The sequence below is a fragment of the Zea mays genome, chromosome 1 (genome assembly GCF_902167145.1).
Source record: "Zea mays cultivar B73 chromosome 1, Zm-B73-REFERENCE-NAM-5.0, whole genome shotgun sequence".
Classification (NCBI taxonomy): domain Eukaryota; kingdom Viridiplantae; phylum Streptophyta; class Magnoliopsida; order Poales; family Poaceae; genus Zea; species Zea mays.
The window spans coordinates 287,886,091-287,902,808 of NC_050096.1; the positions used below are offsets into that span (position 1 = coordinate 287,886,091).

Sequence of the window (16,718 nt, forward strand, 5' to 3'; positions counted from 1 at the left end):
CACTTGCGCCACCACCGCGCCTCTTCGGTTGCGGAACCAATGCCGCGACTCGAGGCGACCCAGCGCACGACCCAGCAGCGCCAGCATGGCGCGACGGTCAATGCAGTCGAAAGTGGGCCGACAGTAATGACGGTGGCAGGCGGGCGGGAGCAGCGGTCGCGTCGTCGGCCAGGCTCACGTCCCATCCGGGGGCAGCAAGAGAACCCCCTCTCACGGCGTGAAGACAGGGCACACGTGATCCGTTCCTCGAACGCCTCGCGCACGCGCAACGGCCGCCCCGCCAACCACTCGCCCCGTCGCATTAACTCCGCGGCGGGACAGGCGGCGCTTCTGGTGGGAGAAGCGGGCGACGCTTCGCCTTCGCCGTAATAACCGCGCCAAAAAAGGTACGTCACGTCGTTCGATTTCGTATCCTTTTCCTTTTTTCCTCTTTCTCTATCTCTTGCAACAGGGACCGGGAAAGGGGGATACCTCGAAAAGGATCCTTCCCTGTGAAGGGACCGGGCTCCGAGCCCCCCTACTGATCAGAGGTTCAAAGGCTGCCCCCCCGAGGGGTTCAACAGCCGCCTCAGATCGCGTGGGCCCTACACCCACTACTGGTCAGAGGTTCGAAGGCCGGCCCCCCGAAGGGCTCCACGGCCGCCTCAGGCTACTCGGGCTCCGCGCCCATTACTGATCAGGGGTTCGAAGGCTGGCCCCCGAAGGGTTCACAGTCGCCTCAGACGCCGAGCGAGGGATGACCAGGGGTACGTTCGATACATAACCAAGGCTCGGGCTGCGCTCCCGAGGTACCCTAGGACATTTCCGAGACCAGCGGGAGCGATCTTGTAACGGAATCCCATCGGAGGGAGGCATCGAGCCCTCGGACCCCATCGCCAGGGGACCGGGTCCGGCAGATCACCCGCAGGTACCTTTGGGCGTGCCTCTGGGCCCCTAGCCGACCCCCAACGAATGGGGCACGAACGTCCACTCGGATTACCCGCTTGCAGCTCACCGGAGACACCATGTTCGGTGCCCATCGAGGGTAACATGGCGCTCTCCCCCCTCCTCCTTGCGGAAAGGCGACGTAGGGGCGTATGTAAAAAAGCCGAGTCTGTCCCTGATCGCCCTCTCGCCCTGTGCGGAGGCTCGGGGGCTGCTCTCGCAAACCCGGCTCCAGCCGAACCGTTGACAGCGTCAACAAGACTGATGTCCCATCTGGCTAGCTCTGCCAGATAGGCAATGATGGCGCCCCGCAAGCTCTGTGACGACGGCGGCTCTCAGCTCTCTTACGGAAGCAGGAGGACGTCAGCAAGGACTCAACCGCTCCGACAGCTGTCCCTCCGCCAGGCTCCGCCGCTCCTCCGACAGCCACGACACCACACCAGCTGGGTGCCAAGATCTCTCCGGCTGCCACATTGGCATGTACTTAGGGCGCTAGCTCTCCCCCGCTAGACACGTAGCACTCTGCTACACCCCCATTGTACACCTGGATCCTCTCCTTACGCCTATAAAAGGAAGGACCAGGGCCTTCTTAGAGAAGGTTGGCCGCGCGGGGACGAGGACGAGACAGGCGCTCTCTTGGGGCCACTCGCTTCCCTCACCCGCGTGGACGCTTGTAACCCCCTACTGCAAGCGCACCCGACCTGGGCGCGGGACAAACACGAAGGCCGCGGGATTTCCACCTCTCTCACGCCCGTCTCCGGCCACCTCGCTTCCCCCCTTCGCGCTCGCCCACGCGCTCGACCCATCTGGGCTGGGGCACGCGGCACATTCACTCGTCGGCTTAGGGACCCCCCGGTCTCGAAACGCCGACAAGTATAGTTGTGGCTTGGGAGTTGAAGTGTTGGATTTGTTCGACCTCCTCCGAGTCGTAATCCTTGTCTCCCTTCTTTGGTACCTGCACTCCATACTCAACAATATCCCATATGCTTTTGTGGAGTGAGGTTAGGTGATGCCTCATTTTATCACTCCACATAGAATAATCTTCACCTTCAAACATAGGTGGTTTGCCTAATGGAACGGAGAGTAATGGAGTGCGTCTAGAAATGTGAGGATAGCGAAGGAGCATCTTACTATACTTCTTGCGCTCATGGCGCTTTGAAGTAGTGGAGGCCGATTCCGAGCCGGAGGTGGAGGGTGACGAAGAGTCGGTCTCGTAGTAGACCACTTTTCTCATCTTCTTCTTCTTGTCACCCATCCGATGGGACTTGATGGAGGAAGAGGATTCCTCCTTGTGCTTGTGGGCGGACTCGCTTGAGTGTGTTCTTCCCGAGCTTGCGGACTTGTCACCGGTCCCGAGATCCCTCTTGGTGAATGCTCCCGACATTACTTCGAGCGGTTAGGCTCTAATGAAGCACTGGGCTCTGATACCAATTGAAAGTCGCCTAGGGGGGATGAATAGGGCGAATCTGAAATTTATAAACTTAAGCACAACTTCAAGCCGGGTTAGCGTTAGAAATATAAGCGAGTCCGAGAGAGAGGGCGCAAAACAAATCGTGAGCAAATAAAGAGCGAGACACAATGATTTGTTTTACCGAGGTTCGGTTCTTGCAAACCTACTCCCCGTTGAGGTGGTCACGAAGACCGGGTCTCTTTCAACCATTTCCCTCTCTCAAACGGTCACTTAGACCGAGTGAGCTTCTTTTTCAATCAAGCGGGACACAAAGTCCCCGCAAGGACCACCACACAATTGGTGTCTCTTGCCTCGGTTACAATTGAGTATGATCACAAGAAGAATGAGAAAGAAAAGAAACAATCCAAGCGCAAGAGCTCAAATGAACACAACAAATCTCTCTCTCTAATCACTAAAGCTTTGTGAGGAGTTTGGAGAGGATTTGATCTCTTTGGTGTGTCTTGTATTGAATGTTATAGCTCTTGTAAGGTGTAGAAGTGTAGAAACTTGGATGCCATTGAATGTGGGGTGGTTGGGGTATTTATAGCCCCAACCACCAAAAATGGTTGTTGGAAGACTGCTGTCGCATGGCGCACCGGACAGTTCGGTGCGCCACTGGACACTGTCCGGTGCGCCAGCCACGTCAGCAGACCGTTGGGGTTCGACCATTGGAGCTCTGACTTGTGGGTCCTCTGGGCTGTCCGGTGGTGCACCGGACAGGTCCTGTAGAATGTCCGGTACGCCAACTGCGCGTGCTCTGTCCTCTGCGCGCGCATGTGCGCATTTAAGCCATGTTTGGTTCACTACCTCAGTTGCCACACTTTGCCTAACTTTTTTGCCTAAGGTTAGTTATTCAATTCGAACGACTAACCTTAGGCAAAGTGTGGCACAGTTAGCCACAAACCAAACAGGCCTAAATGCGTTGCAGTCGACCGTTGCGCGCGAAGTAGTCGTTGTTCCGCTGGCACGCATTAAATTTAATTGATTTCTATTAGAATATATGTTAGTCACGGTTAGAGGTGTAATGGATTACGACTCGAATGTTTTTTTTTCATGATTCGTTTGAGACATTAATATGATCCGGTCCTTAGTTTTTTAGTGTAAAATTTAGAACAGTTACCTCCCCTAGCATGTTTGGTTCGTTTCGCAGTGGAGCCTGGCTGCTCCAAACAGGCTAGCCAGGGCCTGGCTCCCGAGATACAGAAATAAAACCCGTTTCTCCACAGCCTGGCTCGCAGCGAGATACTGTATCCCGCAATGCAGGTGAGCATAGACATACAAGCAACAAAACAACCCCTCAGCCCACCAGATACAGAGACAAGCAACCAAACAAACAAGCGTATGTTGTATCTCACCAGCCTGACCAGCCCATATGCAGCCTACCAAACACGCTGAATATAACTGTGTTCTATCCATCGCCAAAACAAGTATGTTTTGTTTATAATAGAGACCAGATGCGCTTGCTCGCCTTGTGTTGTATATGTACACTAGCACTTTACTCCCGGCCAAGACAAAGCCGACTTATTAATTTACGTGGTGACAAAAATTGAGCAGTCTGCCGACAGCTGCCGGTCTCCCCCTTTTTATGACTGGTACAGTGGTACTGCCATCGCCATGGGGAGAGAGGCCTGTTGGTTGGCTAGCTCCATGCATGGCTTCCGCTTCGGCTTCTCGGAGCTGGAGGTCAGTCAGCACTCAGCAGCATGCCTGCCCTTTGTGCCTCCCCCATCCTTGTTCACATGGCTCGCCACCCACCACGTCAATCCAGGATGATTGATTGATTGATTCATCACCCCCGGCACATGATTGATCGGAAGCCGTGGCAGTGCGCATGCATCTCCGACAGCTGACCACCAGAGTGAGAGAGTGCAGCCAAACTAGTCACGTTCCTGCTGCTCTACGAGGGCCACATGTCGGTGACTTTACGTGGTTACGATACGAGTACGGACTGCTTTTTCAAATTACAGCATGCATTACCACATATATATTTTTTTGGGCTCGTGTCGTGTTGTAGTAGTATTAGCGTAAGATGAGGCAGGTAAAAGGTAATGACGTTTTTTGTTATTTTGTACAGACGTATAGAAGGCAATACAGCCGTCTAAAAGAGAATGCAGTTTGAACATAAAATATTGAGTCAAACCATTTTGGATCTAACTAAGTTTATGGAAAATGTACCTATTTACAAAAACAACAAACATATGCCATACATGCACAAGTTTTACCATACGATGTGCATGTACTCCATAGTATACCTGTTTTTTTTTTAATATATATATGTGTCTTGCATGCATGTGAAAACTCCTCTCTATAAATATAATGGAGCTTGGATATAAAGAAATAGAATAAAATCGTCTTAAAGACGAAGAACCTAGCCCCTAATCAGATGGGGAGACAGACATGCCTGCTAGCTAGCGCCTCGTCGCCGGTAGTCCGTGACGTGACAGAGGCTGCTGGAATCTTGATTCCCGACGTCACATGGAGAAGACTACTTACTAGACAGTTGCGTACGCTGCGGCCTTCCGCCTTCGCATTGCATGGCTGGCTGCGATGTTTGCATAGATCGCCGAGACAGGCATCTTTCCTCCGGTTTCCTCTGGCTTTGCGCGTTGCTGCTGCTCCGTCTGGGCCTGCGAGCCCGCTGCCGCGCTCGCCTTCTTTATTGCCAGGTCAAAAGGAAAGCGAATCCGATGTAGGTCCACGAGCGAGGAGAAGACACGGTTGAGTGCAATAAAACTTCAATCCTGAGTGCAGTATAAAACACACTCCAGTTTTATACGGATACTGTGGTATTGGAAGCTGTACTTTGCAAAAATCCAACCACATGTACACCTCATGGCTCTCTCTCTCTCTAAAAAAAAACCCACAGTATTTCTTCGAAACCGCAACAGCACTCGGCTCTAAGCTAACAATTTTGTTCTGTATAGTAGTACTCTACGCATCTCCTACTCTGCTAGTACGTTACGAGGAGCTTATACTACAGCAGCTGCAGCCTGTAAACGTTAGAAGAAACGACATGATGACGGCCAGGCCAACACCCCAGGCACAGGCACAGGCAGGAGAAAGAATACCCAGTTATCCATCCGACGACCATCGTCGCAGAAAACCACAGCGTTGACAGGAAACCTCCAATACTTGTCACAATTACCAACACGACACAATCACACGCACGGGGTTTAAATATACTCGCAAAAGCGGCGGCTGCTGCAGTCAACCAGCGACACTTATATATACGCTAGCCTACCTCTACTAACTATCCGAAATAGTATACTAGCATGAACAGAACATCTCCCGCGCACCGCACGCACCGGGCGGCCGGGAATCACGTTCACGTGTCGCGCGCGCCTCCCGGAACGCGAAAGCACACGTACAGGTACAGCCAGCTAAAACGACCGGCAGGTGGTCTTTAGCCATGAAAGGAGGAGAAGCGTTGAGGGAAGAGACGAAAAAGAAGTCTATGCTCTCGACCAAAGGCCAAAAGAAAGAAAGAAAGAAAAAAGAGAAGGAAACGTAAAACGAAAGGCCTCCCCGTCAAGATTCTACGGCTGATACTGAGATACACTCCACTCCACGTACGGGCGTCTAAAGCTAGCAGAGGCGAGGAGTGAGGCCAAAGCACACCGGAGTTCCAGCCGCCTTTGCGCGCCGGAGACGCGGGGCCGTTCTCCGTGGACAAATCCAGCGCGATTCTTACGTGCTGCTCGCCTCTGCTCCGTGTTCGCTCTCGCACGCGTGCGCGTGGACTTTTGGATCCTGGGGAGAAGCAGCAGTGCGTGCATGAGCAGCTTTTGGGCTCGCAGGCAGGCTTCGCCGCGCTCGCCCACTCCCCACGTACAGAGCTTTCCTAAAGTGGCATTGGATTCGGCGGCTGCGCGGCTCCTCCCTTGAGCCGGCTGCCGGCCCAGCGATACTCATACACTCTAGTGTTGACGCTAGCTACTGCTTGACCGTCGTGATGCCAAACCCACTGTTCCTCCTCGCAATCGGACTGGGCAAAATGGCCAAGTCAGTGAACGGAGGAGCCGTGCTCGTGCCGTCCTGTCGCGCAACCAGTTCTGCGACCGAGTATTCATTCACGTGCGTCCCGGTCCCCCCCCCCCCCCCCCCCCCCCCCCCCCCCCCGATCGAGCTCGCAACGACATGATGCCAGCAGCCTCACGCACGTCCCATTCGCTTCCCGACCGAGTTTGCTCACTGTGCACGACGATGACCACCAGCAACATTTGCCGACGAGAAGTGTCGTTGCCTTGCCTTGGCCCCCCCCCGCTCCGCAACAAAACTCTTCTCTGTTCCCGCCCCCGCGCCGCGGCATGTCCGTCACCGTCTCCCTGCTGTGCTTTCAGCCTTTGCCACAGGGCATTCATTCATGGCTACCTACCCGTCCCTCCAGACCGGAGCGCGGGTTAATGCACGCCACGCATTCACGCTCCGCGCCCGCGTCGCGCGCGCACTCGCTTGAGGCAGGCCGCAGGCCTCGGTTTCACGGGCCCACGGCGACGGGCACTAAATTTTATTATTTTTTTCTCTCTCTCTCTTAGTGACGGTTATTACCTGTGTTATATTTTATATTTAAAAGTGTAAGTAATCTGTTAAGTTGTTATTGGGAATAAAAAAAATCATTAGATAAAATCTTAAACTCGACAAAATATAATCAGCGTCGACAAAATAATAATAAAAAACACAACAGTTTACTTATACTAGCTGGTTGTATAAGGAATGGATCAAATAATGATATATCTGAAATTTCGTAGAAATACATGGTACTCTTCGACCATTTATACTATATATTCAATATCATCACAGATTATTTGATCTACTTTTACAATAAAGTTAACCACATGTATAAATACTGCCAATGTTTTCTATATGTTTACTTGATTTTTTTAAATAACTGACAAAACTTAATTAAATCTGAAAACAAAGCTGATCGATACGAATACCGTAGCAATATTAATTTTTGAGACATGGGTGGTAAGGAGTACAGTAGAATACACGCAGCCAGGTAGCCATGAAAACAGACCGAAAAAAAACCTTCTCCCGTTTTCTGCTCCTGCAGTTCATCGTCGGAAAACGGGTGCAGGAGCGTAGCAACCACGAACGGAAATGGGTTTGGGTTATACAGGTTTACGGAAACGAATCAATACGGTAGAAAATTAACCGAAAACGAACGAAAATTGTCTCGACAGAAAAATCACTCGAAAACAAATAATCACAAGGTGTTGTAGCCGTAGTCCAAATTTAGGGAAATCGTAGAAATAAATGGTACTCTTCAAACATTTATACTATATATTCAATATCATCACATAGATTATTTGATCTACTTTTACAATAAACTTAACCACAGGTATAAATAATACTGCTAATGTTTTCTATATGTTTACTTGATTTTTTAAATAACTGACAAAACTTAATTACATCTGAAAAACAAAGCTGATCGAATACCGTAGCAATATTCATTTTTGAGGCAGGGATGATAAGAAGTATAGTAGAATACACGGAACCAGGTAGCCATGAAAACGTACGAAAAAACCCTTCTCCCGTTTCCACTCCCGCAGTTCATCTTCGGAAAACGGGTGCAGGAGCGGAACAATCACGGGCGGAAATAGGTTTAGGTTATACGGGTTTACGGAAACGAAGCGAAAATTTACAAAAAACGAACGGAAATTGTCTCGACGGAAAATTACTCAAAAACAAAATAATCACAAGGTGTTGTAGCTGTAGTCCAAATTCAAATCCAACAGACCACTAAACAACGAGAAAATAAATCCACATGATTATAATTTATATGATCCACTTGTCCACATAGCCATTAAACATGTCACACTCACACATAGACACTCATACGGACATAATAAAAGTGGCGACACTGTTTTCAGAAATCCGACACTGTTTTCGTCCCTATACAGCCAGCCAGGAGCCTACGACTACGAGCGCAGTGGCATGGCATGCACGGAGTATTCTAGTCCTTTTCTCTGCCGACTCTCGCTTTTGCCACTGTCGGAAAAAGACAGGCCTTCTGTACTCCGAGTAGGTATGTGTTTGTACGCGCCGAATTACTGCGCCCGTGCGCCGACTCCGAATGAAATGGAGTAAATGCCCTGAGAGCGCGAGAAACGATCACTCATCTTAAGCCCAGACGGGACCCAACCCAAAAGGCCCCCCAATTCCACAAGGGGCTCACGTTGTCTGCTTGGCGAGCGGCTTCACCTTGCGCCTGTGCCCGAAGCTGTTCACCATGTCCTTGCGCGCGCAGATCGGGAACAGGCGCACGTCGGGCGGGCGGCGGCCTCCTCATGATGTAAGGAAAGGCTCGCTCAGCTGATCCCGGGACATGAAGAACCTGACCACCTCGTCGAGAACAATGGAGCGGTTGGTCAGCGGCGCGTGACTCCTCACGAATCACTCAACTACTGAAGCTTCTGCGAGAGCTGATAAAAGGCAAACAGATATGGGATCTGTCATCGCTATTCCTTAACAGGCCGTCGAGGACCACCACTGCGAAAGGACATGCACGGTCTCAAATCCTCGCCCAATTCTCAAGCCAAGAATTATATGTTGGTTTCGCTTTTGCAGTGGTTCCCGTTCTACCAAAGCCCACAAGTGGGGCTGGGGGCGAGGCCGAATGGAGGAACGCAGGAATTGTGGGTGAGGCCCGCTCTACTCTGTTACTGTATCACTGGTTCGGGGGGCAGAAAAGGTAGCTCTGCTTTTATGCTAAACGCATGCAACCGGCACGACGACTTTATTACATGGTGCCTTTTGCACAACTACAGCTGAGCAGTTGTACCGCACATTGCACAACTAAAGCTTACTAGCATGGTTGCCCACAGTATTGGATGTGGTTCTGATTATTAATAAGGACTTGTTCGGTTACATAGGATGAAATCCTCCATAGATTCCAATCCATACTAATCCAGAGTTGGATTGATGTAAACGAACAAAGCCTAAAGAGGTTTTGAGAGTCAGCATCCCAAGTTCCTGCTTAATACAGGCATAGACTGTTAATGCTACCATAGTTTTTTTTTAGGTTCAGCATCCCAACTTCCTGTGTAAACTGTTAATGCTAGTATGCTACCATGGATCTTACAGGGACAATAGGCCCGTTCCAAACCTCTAGAGATAATTGCTGGTTAGCTAATAAGTTGTTAGCAGGTTTTAACTTCATTCGAGTAATATTTCGCAAAAGCTAGACAAGTAGTGTCAGACATGTAAACCAGAGAGCCAAACAAGTCAGGAAACATAATGCAAAACATCCGAGAGCGCGAAGTAAAAGGAAACATAAAAAAACAACAAAAAAGTTTCAGATGCAAACGAACGGTATGCATGTGGAGGTTACAAATGAAACCTTTCTTTCCATCGAATCTTTTCTCATCAGGGATGCCATCTTGTCGGTACTGATCCAACTCCACTCCAACATCTTCTGGACTCTGGAGTTGATTTTATGTTTCTTAGGGCCTGTTTAGAGCCTCGAGTGATAAATGTTAGCGGTTAAAATTAGATATAGAGGTTCCAAATTCTGGGAACTGGAGAAGCAACCTGTTAAGGCCACGTCCAATTTCACCCAAATTCTAAGAATCCAGATATTCATATTCTTAAGGGGTTCTTACTAACCATAGTGTTCGGATCTATGGATTTTTATATTGGATAATATGCCACCTCTCCAATATCTCCTATTATCAAGAACGAAAGAGTTTGTAGGATTTTGCTTTGGATAAAGTGTCACCTCTGCATTACCTCACAGGCCCAAAATGTGTTGGATCCAAATAGGGCCTAAGACCTGGTGTTTTGTGCAAATCGATTTAACATCCGCTCTTTACTCACACTAGTATGCTGATTATAGGCCATGTTGTTGCTGGGTACAACTGTTGCTTGTCGGAAAATCAACTTATATGAGAAGCTGGTGAAAAACAACTTCTACTTATTACCGTTTTTTTTTTTTCATTTTTAGAATTGGCTGAACTGATAAGTAATTACAGAAACATTATACAACTTCCGTTTAAATCTTTTAAAAAGTTGTGAAATAAGTTGTGCTAAACAGGGCCATAGGGCCATAAGTTCGTCCAATGCAGAATACACTTGACCAGCAGAATCAGATAGCCACCTCATGAAATTTGCTTCAGGAAAATAACACTACAGATATATCGTGTCCATTACAGATTTTGCACAGCAGTTGACAGAAAAAAAAAGGGCCTCTGGAAGTGGCAATGCAACAAGTGAACGTCCTCAACGCTTTGAGAACTGGGGCCGCTTGCGTGCCTTCTTGAGACCAGCCTTCTTCCTTTCAACGATACGGGTGTCCCTTGTCAGCAAACCTTCCGACTTCAGAGGAACCCTGTTGGCATTGCTGATTTTCACCAGCGCACGGGCAACACCAAGGCAAATTGCCTGGGCCTGGCCTGAGAGACCACCCCCGTGTACTTTCACAAAGACGTCATAGTTCTTCTCAAACCCTAGAGTCATCAAGGGTACCTTGCAGTACTCCATCCACATTGGATTTCCCTGCAGATACTCCTGTGTATTTCGAGAGAGAGAAAATCAGTAAGCACAGTTGATCAAATAAACATCTTCAACTAGATCAGTTGACTTGATTGAAGTTGCACTTTCAGTCACATTAATGGTTGTGTTGTATACTTGTGCAAACCAGCCTAACGAGAACGTCTAAATTGGTGCCACGGTGGTATGTAACATAGTCACAAAGTTCCTGGATCTCGATAGGGTCGAGGAACGGTGGTATGTAATCCTTCAGGCATTTAAGAAGTTTATAAACTGAGGATGGTGCAGGTCGATGGGCACTTTGCATTATCTATCCAAATTGCAGATAATATCATGACTGCAATTGCTTTCAAAGATCTGTTCAGGGTCCTTCGTGGAAAAGATCAGAGATCAGATAGACAGCACATAATTTGGGTCCATAGTTCAGACCATGATGGACTTGAATATTTTCTTCCTCAAGCAACTGAAAAACGTAACTCAAAATAACAACCACACAGATCAGCAGGCCAAATGACAGCTGATTCAGTGCCTCCTGCTTTTGAAGTTGACAATAGCAACAAAGATAATGCAAAGAGCCGCATAGCTGCTGCCAAGATAGTTTTATATCTAAACTTTGCAAGGTAAATACACTATCCATGTAAAATGATCCAAAATTCGAAGTAAAACTAAAAATACACTAACCACATTGTCATTGTCGCCAAAACTTTGACTTTAAAAGTTTAGTTCAGCTTGCCAGCTACTTATTTTTTAACTGAAAGCTTTCCATGCATTTATGTTATCGCCATTTCCGTTTCTTCCACATTTCTTTTAGAAGTCTTACCGCCAGGCATCAAAGCTTCAGAGTCTTTGACACTTTGTTGTTACTACTACAAGTAGCATGTAATAAGCACATTGGTAGATATCAGTAACAATAGTACTGCAGCATTTTGACCACAGCGGTTTAATTCGTCTCCTGAAATTCTAAGGTATTAACCAATTGCAGAGTTACAGGGATAGTACTACCGATTGCAATGCGGCCCAAACAACATAATGGAGCGACGTTGGTGTAATAAGTGCGTGCAATTCTCGGATTGATAGGCACCTTAGCGTCGCGGAAGTTGATGAAGACCTTGCCGGTGCCCTCCTGGAGCACGACGCGGGCGATGGCCGTCTTGCGACGGCCCGTGGCGGTGATCCGCTGCGCCGCGAACCCGCCCGGCAGCCGCTGCTTCACATACTTTCGCAGCGCGATTCCCGACAGCGCATCCTCCTCCGCCTCCTCCTCGACAGCCATCACCTCCTCGGCGGGCAGGTCCGCCTCGAACGATTCGGCGGCTTCGGCTGCGGAGGCGCGGAGCGCGAGGCTAACAGCGCGGCGGTAGGTGGAGCGCAGGCGCAGGAGCGGGGCCGGGTGAGGCTTGGGGGTGGAGGTCGATGGGAGGGAGAGGTGGGAGAGGGCGGCGGCGAGGGAGGAGACGGAGAGCGCCATACTTCGGCGTGGCCGCGTGGGCTGATGGGCGAGCGGGCGCTATGGATAGGGAGCGTCGCGGCGAAGGGGATAAGCAGACTCTGAGCTCTGTTTTTTTAATTATTTTCAATTCTTTTTAAAAATAATCTTTCTTGTGCTGCCATTATGAAACCTGTTCTATAAATACTTTGATTATGACTCTAGAACCAGACTATATCGTAGCCTAATTTGCTAATCCGATACAACCTCAATGATTATCGTAGGGGTGTTTGGTTACTGTCACATCAAATATATAACTATTAATTATAATTAATAATTACAAATATTAAATATAATCTTAGTTAGATTTAATAAAATCATCTTGTCTTGACGTCTTCATATATGTAATTAGTTTTATAATTAGATTATATTTAATACACGTAATTATTATTTAAATAAAAACATGAGAGATACTAAATTTTAGTTGGGTGGAATTAAACACCTTAGGATGGTGCGATTGAAGAGAAGTGGGAGACACATGTCATACCTTCATGGCCAATGCTCATAGCCGCATTTGTCAACGAAATCATGTCATATGTCAGTGTCCCTCCGTCTTACCCATGTCCAGTGGTGTCATGGCTATAGTCAATTATAGGTCCATCATCTTCTCACTCCTCACTATTTTTGTTTGGTTTGTGGAATGAAATGAGTTGATTCATCATTACCTCATTCATCATAGTTAGTTAGTTAGTACTAATATGAGGAATATGGTCATCCCACCAAATTTGAGGAATGAACCCATGATGCACCACCTTAATTTGGATGTAGTGATTCCTTAAACCAAACACCCTCTTAGTCACCAGCGTCGTCGTGTCTAGGGTTAGTTGCAGTTGGCTCTTTGGAGCTTGGCGGCAAAGGATACATGGGCTCTAGATCCCGGTATTGATTGTGGCGGCTAGGGTTTACAGGAGCACAAGAGTGTTGGCTTCCGTGTGGATCCTATCATGCATTTTTGTGGCGCTTCTTTTGACCGGGGACAACAGCCATAGATTGGTTTGCTCCCACGATCAAGGCGTGATGTAACCCTATATGAGGAGTTTGGATAAGCTCCAACTTAATTATCCTAACCAAGTCACCAGCTAACATGAAATAGTTATAGTATTGCAAGTTTTATTTGATTATTTTTATTCTAATGAAAATATGTATTTTTGGATTCTCACTTGTTGTCTTTGCCAGACCACTAGATTTAGGGCCCGTTTGGCAAAGCTCCAGCTCCTGCTTCTTTAGCTCCAGATCCTGATCCTCGTGAGTGCACCGCCAGGCCATAAAAACATCATTAACCCTAGTATCAACTCCTTATAGCTCTTGAGACATTTTCACAGCTACAACAAAATAACCACTGTTTGCTATGACGATAGTTTGGAAATAGCAATAGAAATATTAAGAGTGGTAATTTAGGTGATTATGTAAAAAAAAAGAAAAATCATGTTATAGCCTTTTTTGCATCAACGATGTGTATGGCTTCATAATACAATTAACATATTCAACCCAACAGTAGTAACAAACATAACAACATAGCACAACTTTCCATGAACAAAAAGAAACTAAGAAGCCTCAATTTTGGTGTTGAATCGCCATCCATATATTGCCAAAATATCCATTGCCACCACTTCCATTGCGTAACAAACATCTTTCATATCTTGGTGTAACTCCTTTTGCAGCAGCCTCCAAAATATGAGCCAGTAAAACTCCTTGAAAGTCACTTGTATAATTAAAGGTATCTGTTTTCTATTAGTACAATGAGAGAATACTTAATTATATTAATAAGAGTTTAATGTCATTTTGTTATTGTGAGCCTTCTTTACATCTCATCTATCTCCACTTGACGACGAAAATAGGCTCGCAATTTTGACATTTTAGAGTGGAGGGAGTAGAAAACATTTTAACAAGGGTAGGCAGAACACAATTGTCTTCCCTTCATGTATGAGGCCAGTGGCCACACGTATTTCCTGTTTTGCAAAAAGGGGCAAGGAGATGGAAACTACAAAAAAAAAGGTCCTTTAGTCGGACTGTAAGCGAAGCTTGGGCCGTGGGCTCATAAGGCCATAGATAAAAGAAGGAAACAGTCCAATTTACATTCCTGAACTATGGTAGTCGATCTTTTTCTGATCTATAAAATCAGATTTTTAACCTTCCAACTTTAGAAAAACGTACACTTTTATAGTCTGAATAGTTTTGATGGTGATTTTGCTGATATGGTGTCATGTTAGAAAAGATAAATTGAACTAAGTGTGAAGTTAAAGGAGGCAATTGATACTATTTTTTATAGAAATATGTAAAAATTATTAAAACATTTAAAAACTATCCAAATATATTTTTACATGGAAAAACTATACAACTGAAAGCATATATTATGGTCAAAAAATTTGTTTTAGCTCAAAAAATATAAAACTAACTAATTTTTTATACTAAATCATGCTCTATATTATGGTGCATATATTAAAATATCTTATTTTTTATATTTACTTCATCTTTACAAATATTATGACTTATGGGGTCTTGGGGCCTGCTCTGCCGAAGGTCCCCAGAATACCTTTACTTCGGCGCGAACAAATGTGTTTCATGTACATAACTGATGGCGGACGAAGCTAGCCTTCAACCGAAGTGCTGCCAAGAAAAGTCAAAGCAGTGTGAAGAGAACCTTCGTTTAACACCTACAAACGGTAAGGGTGTAACTCGAAGCCACAAGCCTCGGCATGAAGAAGCTTTCAGGCACAAAGTGACGAAGCAATCGCTGTCTGAGACCAGTGCATCAAGAAAGAAAGAGAAAAAGACAACGGTGTCACTACATCGTTTGTAAACCATGTGTGTAAATTTTATGTGCATGTCTGTAACTTTCCACAAAGTTGTTCATTTCTCTATAAATAGGTGAACAATGCCCTACATAAATTCACATTTTCGAGGGTCTTACTTCATTTAGCTTAGCCTTCAAAGTATCTTCGAGCTATCCTATATAGAAAATCTGAAAGTATGCTTGTAAACTCATTTAATACGAAGAGAATAAAAAGAAAATTCTAAGGCATGAGAGACGAGTCTTGTATTTCACTTCTTATTGCTCTATGATTTATTATTCTTTTGTCCATATTTCTTCTCGAGAACCTTCGTCTTCAATTTGTTACTTCGAACAACTAACAACATGTGGGCGGAGATTCGTATTCCTAACTATGTTGCCTTGTTTTTATGTCATATAGCAATCGAAAAAAGTGACCAACATGACCCATGTGTAGAGATGACAACGGATATGTACCCGTCGGGTAGTATCATCTCATACTCGTATCCGTTAAAAAAATCCTATCCGTCGGGTTACCCGTATAAAGTCACGGGTATAGAATCTTACCTATAGCCGTACCCGCTAGAAAAGTTCAAAATACTAATGTGCCAATCACTCAAAATGTCGAGCAAATAAATAAAAATAAGTTTTACTTAAAATACAATAAATCATATGGTTACATAACTTGATAGGTAAACAAACAATAATTGGTCAAGTATTTTTTAGCTAAGATGACTTTAATTACACGGTCAATACTGGTATGATGCGGGTATATTTTACTCACGTGTACACGGGAATGGTAGTACCTATCCATAACATACTAGTGGATAAAGAAATTATTCTATACCTATTTTCTTCATGTCGGGTAAAACTTGTCGCGTATTTAGTTACCCATTGTTATCTCTACCTCTACCATGTGCCAAAAGAACACTATCAGACGGACCGACGTGGGCTGTATAGGCTCAGAAATAAGTCCGGACCAAGAACAACGGAAAAAGGACACGGGCGGCCGTGGGCTCTGTAGGCCCAGAAGTAAGGCCGGACAAATAGACAAAAAAAAAGGGCCAGGATAAAAGGACAGCAGCAAAAATTAAATGTTTCCATTGCCGGGATTTGAACCCGGGTCGTCTGGGTGAAAGCCAGATATCCTAACCGGACTAGACGACAATGGATTTGTGCATGTTTGCTTAGTACAAGATATTAAGTGTAGGCATTCTTAGTCTCCAACCAATAATACCCATTACTTCTATTCTATGTGATCGCCAAGGAAAAAATCTCTTTGTCCAAAAATGTAATTATACTTTATTCGTTTTAAACTACAACATATTTATTTTTACTATAATATTTTTTATTATGCTTCTAGAGTCTGTGATATCTAAGTGTATAGCAAATATGTATAGAAAATGCTATGCATTTATGAAAATAAAGCGTCATATAATTTAAATGAAGAGATTAGTAAATAGTATGAGTATTTATGTGTCTAAATAAATTTATTATAAAAACATATTTTGTAATTAGTTTAATAATATTTGATTTGTATCTTAAATATTAGTATTTTTAATATATTTTTGGTCAAGGTTTAAATCATTTGATTTATA

The 16,718-nt window shown here is 45.8% G+C and overlaps 1 protein-coding gene and 1 non-coding gene across 2 annotated transcripts; both read right to left on the reverse strand.

The window, feature by feature from the left end:
• Nucleotides 1-10,466: 10,466 nt before the first annotated feature.
• On the reverse strand, nucleotides 10,467-12,349 carry LOC732840 (30S ribosomal protein S9 chloroplastic-like). The gene is made up of 2 exons (NM_001112446.2): nucleotides 11,946-12,349; nucleotides 10,467-10,882 (listed from the first exon to the last, which is right to left on the reverse strand). Exons 1-2 carry the CDS (start codon nucleotides 12,330-12,332, stop codon nucleotides 10,595-10,597), a joined length of 675 nt encoding a protein of 224 aa, NP_001105916.2. The 5' UTR covers nucleotides 12,333-12,349; the 3' UTR covers nucleotides 10,467-10,594.
• A 3,869-nt stretch (nucleotides 12,350-16,218) lies between these two features.
• On the reverse strand, nucleotides 16,219-16,292 carry TRNAE-UUC (transfer RNA glutamic acid (anticodon UUC)). The gene has a single exon. It is a non-coding gene; the product is annotated as a tRNA-Glu (tRNA).
• Nucleotides 16,293-16,718: the final 426 nt, after the last annotated feature.